Source organism: Lasiodiplodia theobromae (assembly GCF_012971845.1).
Source record: "Lasiodiplodia theobromae strain AM2As chromosome Unknown scaffold_19, whole genome shotgun sequence".
In the NCBI taxonomy this organism is placed as follows: Eukaryota; Fungi; Ascomycota; class Dothideomycetes; order Botryosphaeriales; family Botryosphaeriaceae; genus Lasiodiplodia; species Lasiodiplodia theobromae.
Genome location: NW_023336398.1, coordinates 338750 through 350753, shown reverse-complemented (window position 1 = coordinate 350753; position 12004 = coordinate 338750). Strand labels below are relative to the sequence as shown.

At 56.4% G+C, this 12004-nt stretch overlaps 5 protein-coding genes across 5 annotated transcripts; 1 reads left to right on the top strand and 4 right to left on the bottom strand.

Moving 5' to 3' along the window:
• Window positions 1-744: 744 nt before the first annotated feature.
• Window positions 745-2767, bottom strand: LTHEOB_6596 (Recombination hotspot-binding protein; the record flags this gene model as incomplete). Its single annotated transcript, XM_035515869.1, has 2 exons — window positions 745-2036; window positions 2095-2767. The coding sequence occupies 2 exons, from the start codon at window positions 2765-2767 to the stop codon at window positions 745-747; spliced, it is 1965 nt and encodes a 654-aa protein (XP_035372631.1).
• A 535-nt stretch (window positions 2768-3302) lies between these two features.
• LTHEOB_6595 (GPI biosynthesis protein Pig-F) lies at window positions 3303-4203 on the bottom strand (the record flags this gene model as incomplete). The annotated part of the gene is made up of 3 exons (XM_035515868.1): window positions 3303-3420; window positions 3480-3766; window positions 3823-4203. 3 exons carry the CDS (start codon window positions 4201-4203, stop codon window positions 3303-3305), a joined length of 786 nt encoding a protein of 261 aa, XP_035372630.1.
• Window positions 4204-4464: 261 nt separating this feature from the next.
• LTHEOB_6594 (Recombination hotspot-binding protein) lies at window positions 4465-5617 on the bottom strand (the record flags this gene model as incomplete). The annotated part of the gene is made up of 7 exons (XM_035515867.1): window positions 4465-4533; window positions 4588-4737; window positions 4785-4870; window positions 4925-5033; window positions 5147-5280; window positions 5372-5471; window positions 5534-5617. 7 exons carry the CDS (start codon window positions 5615-5617, stop codon window positions 4465-4467), a joined length of 732 nt encoding a protein of 243 aa, XP_035372629.1.
• A 1760-nt stretch (window positions 5618-7377) lies between these two features.
• Window positions 7378-9090, top strand: LTHEOB_6593 (Wiskott-aldrich syndrome protein family member 2; the record flags this gene model as incomplete). The annotated part of the gene is made up of 3 exons (XM_035515866.1): window positions 7378-8040; window positions 8101-8160; window positions 8449-9090. 3 exons carry the CDS (start codon window positions 7378-7380, stop codon window positions 9088-9090), a joined length of 1365 nt encoding a protein of 454 aa, XP_035372628.1.
• A 771-nt stretch (window positions 9091-9861) lies between these two features.
• LTHEOB_6592 (Arginine rich protein) lies at window positions 9862-12003 on the bottom strand (the record flags this gene model as incomplete). The annotated part of the gene is made up of 2 exons (XM_035515865.1): window positions 9862-11730; window positions 11794-12003. The coding sequence occupies 2 exons, from the start codon at window positions 12001-12003 to the stop codon at window positions 9862-9864; spliced, it is 2079 nt and encodes a 692-aa protein (XP_035372627.1).
• Window position 12004: the final 1 nt, after the last annotated feature.

Here is a 12004-nt window from a genome sequence, read left to right as displayed (position 1 = left end):
TAGAGGAAGTCACACTGTTGTAGTATGAGACCGACGTCATAACCGACTAGACCACAGAGACTGGATGAAAGCCTGATGGCTTCCTCTGTGTTGTGGATGGCTGAGACACCCTAATCATGAGAATCAGTTTCGCTGTCAAAAATAATATTGCTATATCATTTTTCAACGTCGTGGCTGATGGGATGGTATTGGTAGGTAGATTGAAAATTTTCGGCGGCGGTTACGGGCCAGGGCCGAGACCGAGCCATTTCGGGCCGAGGCGCTCTTTAAGACGGCACGAGTGGAATGCGAGACCCGGAAATACGCAAAGAATGACAAGCAGGCAGGGTGTGCTATCTAAAGCATCACTACAAAAGTTGGAGAAGAGAATGGGAAAGGAGATCAGGCTGGTTATTAAGGGGGAGATGCATTTAGGGTCAAGCTGCCCCAAATGGCATAGCGTAAGAATGGTTGCATCTAGCCATGCATATTGCGTGACTCTCTCAAGGACTTCGTGGTATCATATCAAGACTTTGATTTTAGTTTCCAACCTGGGTTGATGCTCAAGAGTAGTATATATATGCTCTCAGAAACCCAACCCCCCCTCAGAAGCCGGTTTTCCGCTTATATAGCGCCAGTCAAATGCAGTCAGATCCACCAACGCCTCGCAATGCCAACCTTCTGGCCCGATGGTACGCTTCAGGCCTGTTTGCCGCCCAACTCATAAAAATAGTATGCTTTTAGCGCCACCATAAGTGGCTCCGATCATCCCACAATCTCGTCCCAGTCAGGTGTGACCACGAACTTGCCGCAGACCTGACCGACGCTCATGGCCTCACCACCATCTCTGCCGATTCTCTGTTCCTCGGGGATGATCTTCGTGATGATAATGTCCTGGAGGAATGAAGCGTCCATTCCCATACAAAGCTCCAAGCTGGTGCCACCCCAATCCAACGTTGTGCGTCCGCTTTTGTGAACGCGCAATTTGCCGACCGCACCAGGCGCGAGTTGAGCAGGGTGTTCGGGGCTCACAGTGTCGATGGCTGCAGCGTCATCCTCAGGCTTGGCGGGACCGTTCGAGCTGACCTCGGGCGTCGCAAGGTCGATCGGGTTGCTACGGGAGGTGGCTTCGGGGGACTGGGGTTCATTCTTGACCGTGTTGTCGACCATGAGGCTGGGTAGGACAGGAGGAAGTTGGAAGAGGTAGGCGCGATCCTGTTTCTTGTCGACGGTTTGGTCCTGCTTCGGAGCCTGGCCGTCTGCCATGGTAGTATCACCCTCGGCGTCGGGTGTCGTAACTGAAGGCAGAACGATTTCACCAAGTTCGTCTGCGAGGACCTTCATGCTTTGTTCGTGGCGCTCTTGCTCTTGCTTGTCTTCTTCGCTGACAAGTGCTGCGCGCACGTCCCGGAATCGTGGCTTCCTGCGCTGCTTGATCTTTGGTTTTGTCTTCCTCGAAAGTTCTGGGGAGGAAGGTGCATCCTTGGCGGCCTGCTCCGGAATATTTGACGGCACGACGGTTGGCCCTTCGTTTGGCTCGTCCTTGATTGTCACGACACCTTCTTCATCTTCATATCCCCAAGCCCCCTTCCAGCGACCTTGAGCTCCGGTGACCTCGACTTCTTTCGCCTTGCCCTTGCCCTTCCGAGGTGATGCCGCATCCGGTTCGGTCTTGATTTCGGGGTCTCCCGGCGCCTCAGCCGTGATTTTGCGCGGCGCGTTCTCGTGTTCTCTGCGGCGAATGCGGATCGGAGCGAGTCCAGGAGTATTGAACCTAGTCGTGCTGCGCCTTGATTGCGAAGGGCCCCCTGTCATCTCAACGTCGCCATCTTCGTCATCGCTGACGAGGTTGATAGTTTCAATGTTATCGACGTCCTGGCGGGGTCCTAGTATTTCAACCTCGGGATCAGATGAGATGTAGCCCTCTTCGTCCTCGTCTTCAGCCTTGACTCCATCCTGTTCGCCCTCGGACCTGATTATCGTGCGTTCGCGCTTGACTCCGCCCTGGTGAGAGGCCCCGAAAGTCTTTCCGCGATGGATCATGCGCGAGCGGTTCTCTGTCACACATGATTTAGACCAGAAGACATAGCTAAAAGCAGCTGACGGGAGTTTTACCATTGACAGTTCCAGAAGCAAAGACACCACCCATGTCTTGCTTCAAGGCTCCCTCAAAGCCCCTTTGGCCCATGTATCCTCCGCGGCCACCACGCCCACCGCGGTCTCCCCTTCCACGACCTCTGCCACGGTCTCCCCTGCCACGGTTAGCCTCGTTATTGAGCTCTTGGAGCTTTTCCCTCCTCTTTTTGTTAGCCTCGGCCTCAATCGCCTCGCGCTCTTCTTTGTTTCTACGACCTTTGAAGGTGGGCATGCGCGCGACTGCCTTTTTTCCGCCACGCGCCGCGCCGGTCGATGGGGCCGGTGAGCCGGCAGGGGTTTGTGAGCCACGGACTGAGGATATGCGGGCGTCTTCAGGGCGCGATGCGCCAGCGCTGGCATCAGCTGCGACATTGGGCTCGGTGGTGGTGGTAATGTCGGCGTCGGTCATGGAAACATCGGCGGTGCTGGAGGCTGTCGCGGCGCTCGCATTAGGCGCAGGGTCATCTTTCGGGACGAACAGAGAGTCTTCCTCGGGGGCAATAGATTCTTTCGCTGGAGGCGCAGTGTCTTGGGGCTGTTGCTGGGTGGTTGCAGCTTGCGCGCCGCCACGACCGCCGCGGCCGCGGGTGCTCGTACCCCGCGCACGCCGGGCGCCACGTCCTCTGGTGGATCCCTCGGCCTTTGGTGGCATGCTGGCGCTCGATATTGGAGTGGGCTCAAGCGGAATGGAGGATGACGAAGTTCAAGTGAGCTCCAGCTGCCTTCGGACTTTTTTCAGACCGAGTCAGGCAGAAGTCGGCGACTGCTTTTAGCGGTTTGGTGGGCTCCACGCCAGCCAGGTTAATGACTCTGATCCCCCGCTTGGGTGGGTGACCACTGAATTCACCTGCGTTACCAAGAAAGCTTGTCACCGAAATGTGAGCGTCGTTTTCGAAAGTGATATTCGACTGCGGGCTGGTCTGCACCTCGCCGGCACGGTGGTTTTGAGCACTTATGAAAGCTCATCCAACTGCGTGCAAGAATGACGAATAGATGTACTTGCACCACCAAAGCTTCCAACGGCCAAATCCAGCCATTGACCCTTCTTCTCGTGCCTCGTACCAAACCAATCGACAACCAGAGCCATCGCCGCTTCACGCGCGGCATGCCCGGTTGCAGCATGGCAGACTCGTCTTAGGCGCTCGCCTTGGTTGTCATATTCGTCTAAAATTGAATGTTCGAGCGCTTCAATCAAAGGCAAAGGTCTTGCCTCTGAGCACGACTCCACCCAACAGTTTCCCCGCAGCATATCCAGCATACGCCCCACAGACGATGGTGACGGGCCATTTCTGCCATTCTCGGTCCCTAATAGGTAGGACAGTTAGCATACAACCACCCGGCGCAAACAGTGTGATGGCACTCACCAGTCTAGCGGAATCGGCACAGCACCAGCCCAAGCACCGAAAAGAGTGCCAATTGCAGCGCCAAACACTTCGTCCACCGGAACCATCAGCGCAACCAGCTCCCTCCACTTGGCTCCATCGACTCCGAACGCGTAGATAGTGGGAACAGCAGCGAGATATGCGATGTGGGCAGCGCAGAGGACGGTGTGGCCGAGGTGCGTCGTCAAAGGTGCCCCGAAGAGGATAAGGATCACGGAAACAAGCGGCACGCCGGCGATGGTGGAAAGGATGAGAGAGAGAACGGCCGTCTACAAGAAGGTCAGCAAGGTCGAGAGAGATAGAGAGAAGGTCTGGGAGCACCCACAGAGACTTTGCTTCCAACGCCTGCTTCCGCCTTGCCGCTAGCACCCTTCCTCCGAGCACCGCCAGAAGACTTGGAGGTAGCAGAGCCAGCAGCCGGCAGGCAAAGGATGGCGTAGACAAGCTGCAGGACGCTCAATGGGATGAGGGCATTGAACAGCGAAGGAACCGGATCGGCAACGACGCCATTGAATTGCACGGCGAAGATCGAGATAACGAGAATGGGGTGGATGTGCGTGTAGATGCGGGCAATGTCCGTATTCAGGGTCTCGATGGGCTTGGACGACGAAGCGGGCGGCGAAGGGAAGGCGACCGAAGTGGCCTTGGCGGCCGAGCCGGCCGGCTCCTCGAAGCGCGTGAAGATTGTCTGGGGTTGTTGCGACATGTCGATTTACCGGCTGGGGTTGTGAGAAGCTCGGGAGGTGTTGGCCTCTACTGGAAATTAGGCCGGAGCTTTCTCGGCTGCTGTTCAGCTCGCGGCTACCGCCAGTGTCAATCAATATAGTAAACATCACGGGAGCATAATCGCAAATCCATGCCGATTCTCTGATATTACTATCGTGCCCCTTTTTTTTTTAAAAAAAAAAAGAAATTTTCAAGCTTGCAATCTCGCCACCAGCCTAATGTAGCCTCCCCTCTATCTCACTCAGCTGCTGTCCGAAGGCACCAGGTTCCTCAGAGATAGATCGTAGACAACATCCTCGACCTCCTTGACCTATTGACAACTATTTAGCACCATCGCAGTCATGTTCTCGACAGAAATCCATACCTTGTACTTGATGGCATCGCTGCGCCTTCTCAGAGAGTCGTTCTTGAGGTTGAGAATCTGGAAACCGGCGTGGACGTCCTTGATGAATTGGGAAATCTGCATCGGGCGCTTGTAGTCTCCGAGCGTGACCGAGTTGCGCGCGAGGCGGGCCTGAGCCGTGTCAGTGTGTGGAGGTTATATCACTATCATTGACGCACCAGTTCTTCAATCAAGGAGATCAGGGCCTGCAGGTACTCTTCGATGGTAATGTGGAACGCATCTTTGTCCTTGAGATTGACGGGTACTGCAAACGAATCAGTCGAGCATACTTTCGTAGCACGGAGAAGCAGTAGCAAACCGTTCATGATGCCTCCAACTTCCTCAATCGTCAACAAACGGCCAGGCTTGGCATCGCTACCCTCGGGCACAAAGCCTCCCAGGTAGCCACAGTACAGAATCGTGAAGATCTGAGCTTTGTTAGTATATCACTCGCTCTGACAGGAATATAAAGCTGGTCTGGGGGAAGCGATGCGGGAATCTTCCCCTCGGTCTGGGTCTCAAGTATTGTTGCAGTACTTACAGTGTCCTGAACCTGGCGAGACCAAATGCCATTGAACTTGTAGTACGGATGCTTGCTGGCAGCCTCGGCGAGCTTCTGGACAGCCTCGATCTCCAGGCGGATGGCGCTCTCGGCGGCGGTGACAACAGCAGGCACTTAGAATTGGTCAGTAGATGTAGTTTCGCCGGGGGGTTGTTTTTCATACGCTCAGCAGAGGATGTCGAGTGAGCGCGGGCGAGAACCGACTGCGCGGAGCGGCCTGCGAGGAATTAGCACATGCGACAAATAGGCAGGTTGAATTTGACGTGCCGTGCTTCTCCAGGGTCTGGATGATATCGCGGAGCTCCTAGTAGGCGTGGTCAGCGTGGGGTGGCACGGCGGATATGAGGTGCGTCAGGCCAGGCTCACCTCGCGCACGTTGGAGTCTTGATCGACGCGCTCCTGAAGCTGCTCGAAGATGGCCGGATCGACCATTCCCTGTCTCTCGGCCATTGTTGCAGCGGATGGTTCTCGTGGCGGAGGGTTGGTGTTGCAGTCAGAGTTTGCCTGCGGCGGATGAAGTTGGCTCCGTTTTCAAACGCGGCGTACGGCAGGAGCGTTGCATCACTCGCTGCATTTCACTGATGGGCATTTCACAGTTCACTTGAGCAATCATATTTTACAAAATGGCAGTACGCGCGACCTTTCTAATTACGCTGTTGTTGTGGTCGCGATGAAGCCGCACGGCCCAACGCCACAGCGAAACTCCAAAAACGCACACACGCAAACAAAGCGGCGCGCTCAGTCACTTCTCGCGCAAGGTGCTTTTGCAAGTCTCATCCTTTGTGAACTGTCGTGTTCCAGTCCACAACTAATCAAGCGCCCGGCAGCCAGTGCCAAAATCTGCTGGTTGGGAAGGGCACCGCAAGGCAGCTGTGAAAATTTGCGCTCACAGCCTCCAGTCCAACTCCGCACACCAATCTCCAAGCACTGGACTCCTTGATCCATCTTCCTCAAGTGCCTGCGCATGGCAAGCATCTCAACGAAAATGTAGTGTTCGCGTCAGCCCGAGACAGTGCGATACGGGCGACACTGTGGGCGGCGACATGAGCAAGCTCAGCGGCCGTCGCCCGAGTTCCAAAAACAAGATTAATCACGAATGTCTCCGTAGAGACGTTTCAGAGATTAAACTGAAAAGAACAGATACTACACTTGATCTAAGCCAAAAGGCAAAGAGAGCTAAAGAGAAAAGGAAGAGAACAGGTTGGGGACTGGGAGACGGCTGCTATTTGTACTCTCAGGAACTGGCTGCTTACTCTAGCAGCGCTAAGTCGCGCTGGATGATCTGTGCTGAAAGCGTTCCACTGGGTGTTTCCTCGGCCACTGGTTTCCGTGAATGATTGGCTCGTGAGATTATCGCAAAAACTCCGAGAATTTTCCGGTGGAAGGCAGGAACAAGTGGTGGGGCCTGTGCGATGACGGCATGCCTACGGGCCGAGTGAGGACGTCTAAACGGCAGCAGCAGTCGTCTATTTCGCTTGATATTGCAACAGCGATTGATGGGGTGTTGAAGCGTCTGCCTGGACATAGATGCACGGTTTGCCTGTGGGCAACATGTGCGTCGGTTGCTTCAGCTTGTTACAACCAAGTGAACAGCCTCTCCAGTAGCACATAATCAGGCTCTAAATAGACGCTAAGCCGCCTCATATTCGCTGAGGCTCGTCACATCAGCAAACCTGAGGCTTGCGCAGACTGCGGGTGCCTGCGCTGGTGACGTCGAGTGCCGCCGCTCACTTAATCTGACTGAATCTGACCGCTCTTCTGATATGATGAGATGATGGAGATAGTCGAAGCGGAGGAAGTCGCAGCCCAACCGGATTGGAAGCCCCGCCATTTGCGAACGCGCATCCCGCGGCACCACCTGCTAGCGCATGGTCGCGACTTCTGTTTGGCGCCCGCCTCCCAAGGTGCCACGCGACGCGATTCAAGCCGCTTGCTCTCAGCGCCTAGTCTCGTCAAATCGCATCCCAGCAGCCGAGTTGGGCAGCGGCCCCGAAGACCAGGCATCCCGAACATGCCCACTCTCCTGCCAGTCAGGCGGGGCGGAGCACATCCCCCACGGCCAACGTGAGCTTCGCCCCGTGTGCGACGCGGACAACAGTGGCTTCGATGAAGCTTTATCACACTGCTTCCGCTCGCCATCCCGCCACCTTCCGCCGCCATGAGTAGCCATCGTCCGTAGTCCAGCGTGACACTACTCCCCACGGAACGTCATGTCTTTCAAACTCCCACAACTCCAAACCGTGACTCAGTGCGCCTCCCTCGTCACTGCCACCCGAGCAATATGGGAGCTTTCGCGCATGGTCCGCCAGAAGAAGCGCGAAGTGGACCAGACGAAGGAAGTTGAGGATCTGCTGGATGAAATCGAGGAATTCGTCCACGAGGGCGTCTTGACCAAGCGAGAGTGGAAGGCCTTCTGCTTCAACGTGGAAGAGGCCCTTTCCAAGAAAGAATGCACCCCACGCGAGGCACAAGCAAAGGTCCTGGATTTTCTGGAGGCCCTGCATTCCATTGCCCAGGAGTTCAAGGAGGAGGACGACGCCTACCTGTCCCAGCCAGAAGATGGCGCCAATGTTCCGCGCCGCCGCATCGAAGAGAAGGGCCATCAACGCCGGGACTCTGCCATCAATACCAGCAGAGAATCTCACTCGCGCACTCGCACCGCCGCGTATCCGCCTTCGCCTCACTCGCCCGATTTGCGTCCGCGCAGAGCATCTGCACCGTCGGATCATCACCACTACCATGCACACTCACCCGGCGGTCAAGTGGATACAGGACCCGTCACTCCAGGAGATCCCAGCCGGAGTATCCCTCGTATGCCAGTCGCACTGCCTAGTCAATTTCAGAATAGCCAGCAGTATAGGCCTCCAAGACACGTAAGCCATCCCACCCACATCCGTCCTTGCCAGCGAAGCTTGCTCATTGTCTATTCCTAGTCCTTCGCCTCTCCATCCACTACCCCCGGTGCCAGCGGCACTTTCTCGCCGGGAGGTAGTGTAGGCGTAGTCTCCCCGGGCCATATGCTGCCTAATCAGCCGACATATTACCCTAATGCTCCGCCTTCCCTCTTCACCCCAGGCGCTACCTCTCCATTCGCAACCGGTGCTGGTGCTGCAGCGTCTCGTCCATATGCGAATCGTGGACCAGCAAGCCCAATTGGACCCGCGTCACCCACGTTCAACGTAAATGACACCGCCTCACCACCGCATCCTAACTACTCAGGCCCGCTTCCCGTTCCGCCTTCCCGATTTAGTCAACAGAGCTGGTGCTCGTCTCCGACGCAGGCCCCAGGAGGCCCGGCATCTCCAGCGTCGACCATTCCCGCCCAAAACACCTGGAACAACACTACAACTTTCCCCTTCCCGAGTTTTCCTGAGAGCCAAAGCCGAAACCAGAGCAATGACAATAGCACCCGTCCTAGCGCTGCCCCCACCCCTTCTCGCTCTCATTCCAGCTCAGCCCGTAAAGAATCAACGGCTCCAGCCAGAGATTACCCTCCTGAGAAGTCTCCCTCAAGTTCAACATCTTCGCCCGTCATGCCGCCATCGCCCAACGATTCAACGAGCGCCCACGTGAGCGGCTGGGATAGCCAGCAAGATAGCCCTCGTGGCTTCATGAGCCCGACCCAAGAAGCTCAGGCACAGCGTGCAGCGGCTGCGAAGCTGCGCGATTACGAGCGCCGGCAGCGTCAGGCTCAAGCCCTTTCAGAGGAGATAGGCGTTCCCGACTTTGAAATCCCGCCACCGCCGAATGCGCCCCGCCGTCAGCAGCGCAAGCCGCAGGTCAATTGGGCCAGCGGCATCGAGGATGACTGGAAGGTTAACGATGCTGAACCGATGACCACGCCCACGGACGCGGTCTCGGAGGCGGGAACGTACATGAATCCTACTGGTGATAAGAACAAGAGACGACGTAGGAGGCAATGAACCGGGCCAAGGTAGCGCTTGTATGTTGTGGGGGTAAATTGCAAATAAAGGAAGACAAGAAATGCCTTCGAGGAACGGACGTCCAAACCGGTCTTGATAACGGTCGATTCACTTTACTCAACCTCACGCAAGCAAAAATAAGCGAACTAAGTATTCTAAGTCATTTCCCAGCATTTGTTCATTCGTTTCATCGGCGATACCAGACATAAGTATGTCTTTTATTAGTCATGGTCTCATTTTATTCTGCGTTCACTGGTCTACCACATTAGTTAATACCCACCACATTTCTTGCAGCTTGCTTGACTCCCTTCTACTCATTGGCTTTGTCTCCCTAAGCATCCTTATACTTTCGGGACGTTACGCCGAACTTCGTCGTTAGATACCCTTTCCTCTTCACAATTTGATGACAGAATTCAGGAAGAATTGATAGAGGATGGCACAATACAATGGGAAAGGAACCTTTGGAGGAACAAAGAAATAAAAATGCAGCTATATTGATGAATTGAGGGCAGAATGAATCCGAGTAGTTTTAGGCCTTCAAAGGGCGAGTTCTGTGAAGAGGATGCCAATGTGCCTTCACATATGCTGACTTAGTGCGGAGCGATGAACTTCAAATTTCACACCTTCGTGCGTACTAATTAAATGTGCTGTCATCACACTATCGAGCTCCCAAGCGCAACGAACCTATTAAGGTACAAACGTCGACTCTCATAAATCTTACACAACGGCTTCAGTCGGTTCCAGGCAAGGTTAACCCTTCAGGCTCCGGTCTTAACGCCTCGAGCCCCTGCTCCGACTCCTGCTCCTCTCTCTCCTTCGATCCCTATCCCTCTCCCTGCTCCTGTTCCGATCATCCCTTGAGTTCCCTCCTCCTGTCCTGCCACCGCCCGGAATGTATCGGTCAATGTCACCACGGCTCCTGTAGTCTCGATCCCTGTCCCTATCCCTATCACGATCGCGGTCACGATCTCTATCTCTGAAGTCCCGGTCCCGATCCCGATCCCTATCTCTGTCCCTTCTCGAGTTTCCACTCCCCGGTACATACCTGTCTGTCTCGGGCGGGCTCCTGCTCCTCGACCTACCACCCCTGTAGCCGCTCCTCCGTGGCGCTGGACTCCGACTTCCGCCGCGGTAGCGCCCGCCGGACGGGCTCCGCGAGTGGTTGCGGTAGCTGCTACGCCGGTCGTACCGGTCGCCCCGGTCGCGGTCGCGAGCATCGTAGTAGCGGCTGGAGCGACGGCGGTCGTCATCGTAGCGGGACGAACGGGCGACGCTTGGGGAGCGCGAATGGTAACGGCTGCGGCGCGAGGTAGTGACACGGCTACGTGAGCGCGAGCGAGCGCCCCGGTGAGAATCTTTGTCTCTGGAGCGAGAGCGGCCGCCGCGGCGTGACTCGCGGTCGTGGTCACGTTCGGCACGGGAGGAGCGGATAGATCCCGCAACGGAAGGGGCGCGGGCAGATCGAGCATCTTCCTTAGTGGACTCTTCTTTCTTGAGACTAGGGGGTTCTTCCTTTTTCAAGCTCGTGTCCTCGGGCTTCGGCGTAGTTGGAGAGGAAATGGGCGCTTTTTCTTTGGAATCCAGTCTCGCCAGGCGCTGAGCTGCAGGGTCGCGTGGTACGATGGACTTAGGGACCAATGACTTGCGGCTGGGCGGCTCTAAGGAACTGGAGCGCTCCAATTCGGGGCGTTGGCGGGATTTCTCCAGCGCTTTGCTCTCTTCGAGAAGTAGGCTGAGGGCCTCTTCATCGGAGATCTTGACCTCTTCAGCAGTCTTCTCAACCTTCTCGGCATCCTCAGCCGGCTTGCTGCGCTCAGGAGAAGAATGATGTGCCTCCGGACTGGGGGATCGTCGCTTTTCCTTACTCCGTTCTCTGTGCTTGTCCCTACTCCTGCTCTTATCCTTGTATCTGTCCTTACTTCTGTCTCTACTCCGGGCCCTGTATCTGCCTCTACTCGTGTCTCTGCTTGTCGACCTGCGGCGTCTGTCTCGGTCTCGGTCCCTGTCATAGCGGCGGGAGCGTTCACGATCATATTCCTCCTCCTCGCGACGCCGTCTTTCACGCCTCTCGTCCCGTTCACGCTCCCATTGTCTTTCCCTCTCCCTGCGATCTTCGCGGGCGCGTTCATACTCGCGCTGACGCTCGGCCTCTCTTTCTTCACGCAGTCTGCGGCGAGCTTCCTCGCGCTCTTGGCGCTCCTTCTCCCTCTGCTCCTCCTCTTCACGCTTGCGGCGGCGCTCCTCCTCCGCCTTCTTCTTTTCCTCGCGCTCCCTCTGCTCCTCCATCTCCAGGCGGAGATCGCGGGCCTTCTGTCGCACTTCACGGCGCTGCTCAGCTTCCCTCAAGTAATCCTCCTCTGATTTACTGCCGCGGATAAGCTCTTCCTTTGCAGCCTCGTCCCCAATGTCGGCACGGCGGATCTCGCGCATGCGGGCCTCGGCGCCGGCTTGCTCCTCGAGGACGGAGTGGAGGATGTCGCGCACACGCGTCTCAGCGGCGCGGTAGATTTCGCTACGCTCAGCGGCGCCTTCCAGGAGGGGAGCGGCTATACGACGGTCTTTGGAAAGGAGGGTGGGGTTGCGGGTGGTCTCGCTCTCGCCGAGCTCCTCCAGCGACTGGATGAGGGTGAGCTTTGCATCCTGTCGGCGTTGATGTGGTGATTAGCAGAAGCACGGCGAAGATAAAAAGGCTCGGCGCCTCACACTCTGCTCGAATTTGTTGAATGCATCCTTGCGCAGAGAGTCGAACTCGCCCTTCTTCTTGAAGGTGTGCAGGATGGCCTCGATGGCAGCGCGTTTATTCTGGGTAAGCGGCAGGTCGGAGGTCTTGAGCTTTTTACGGGCGGTGACCGGGTCGGGCAGCGCATCGCCCTCATGCTCGAGCGAGCGCTTGCGGCGGTCGACCTGGGCCATG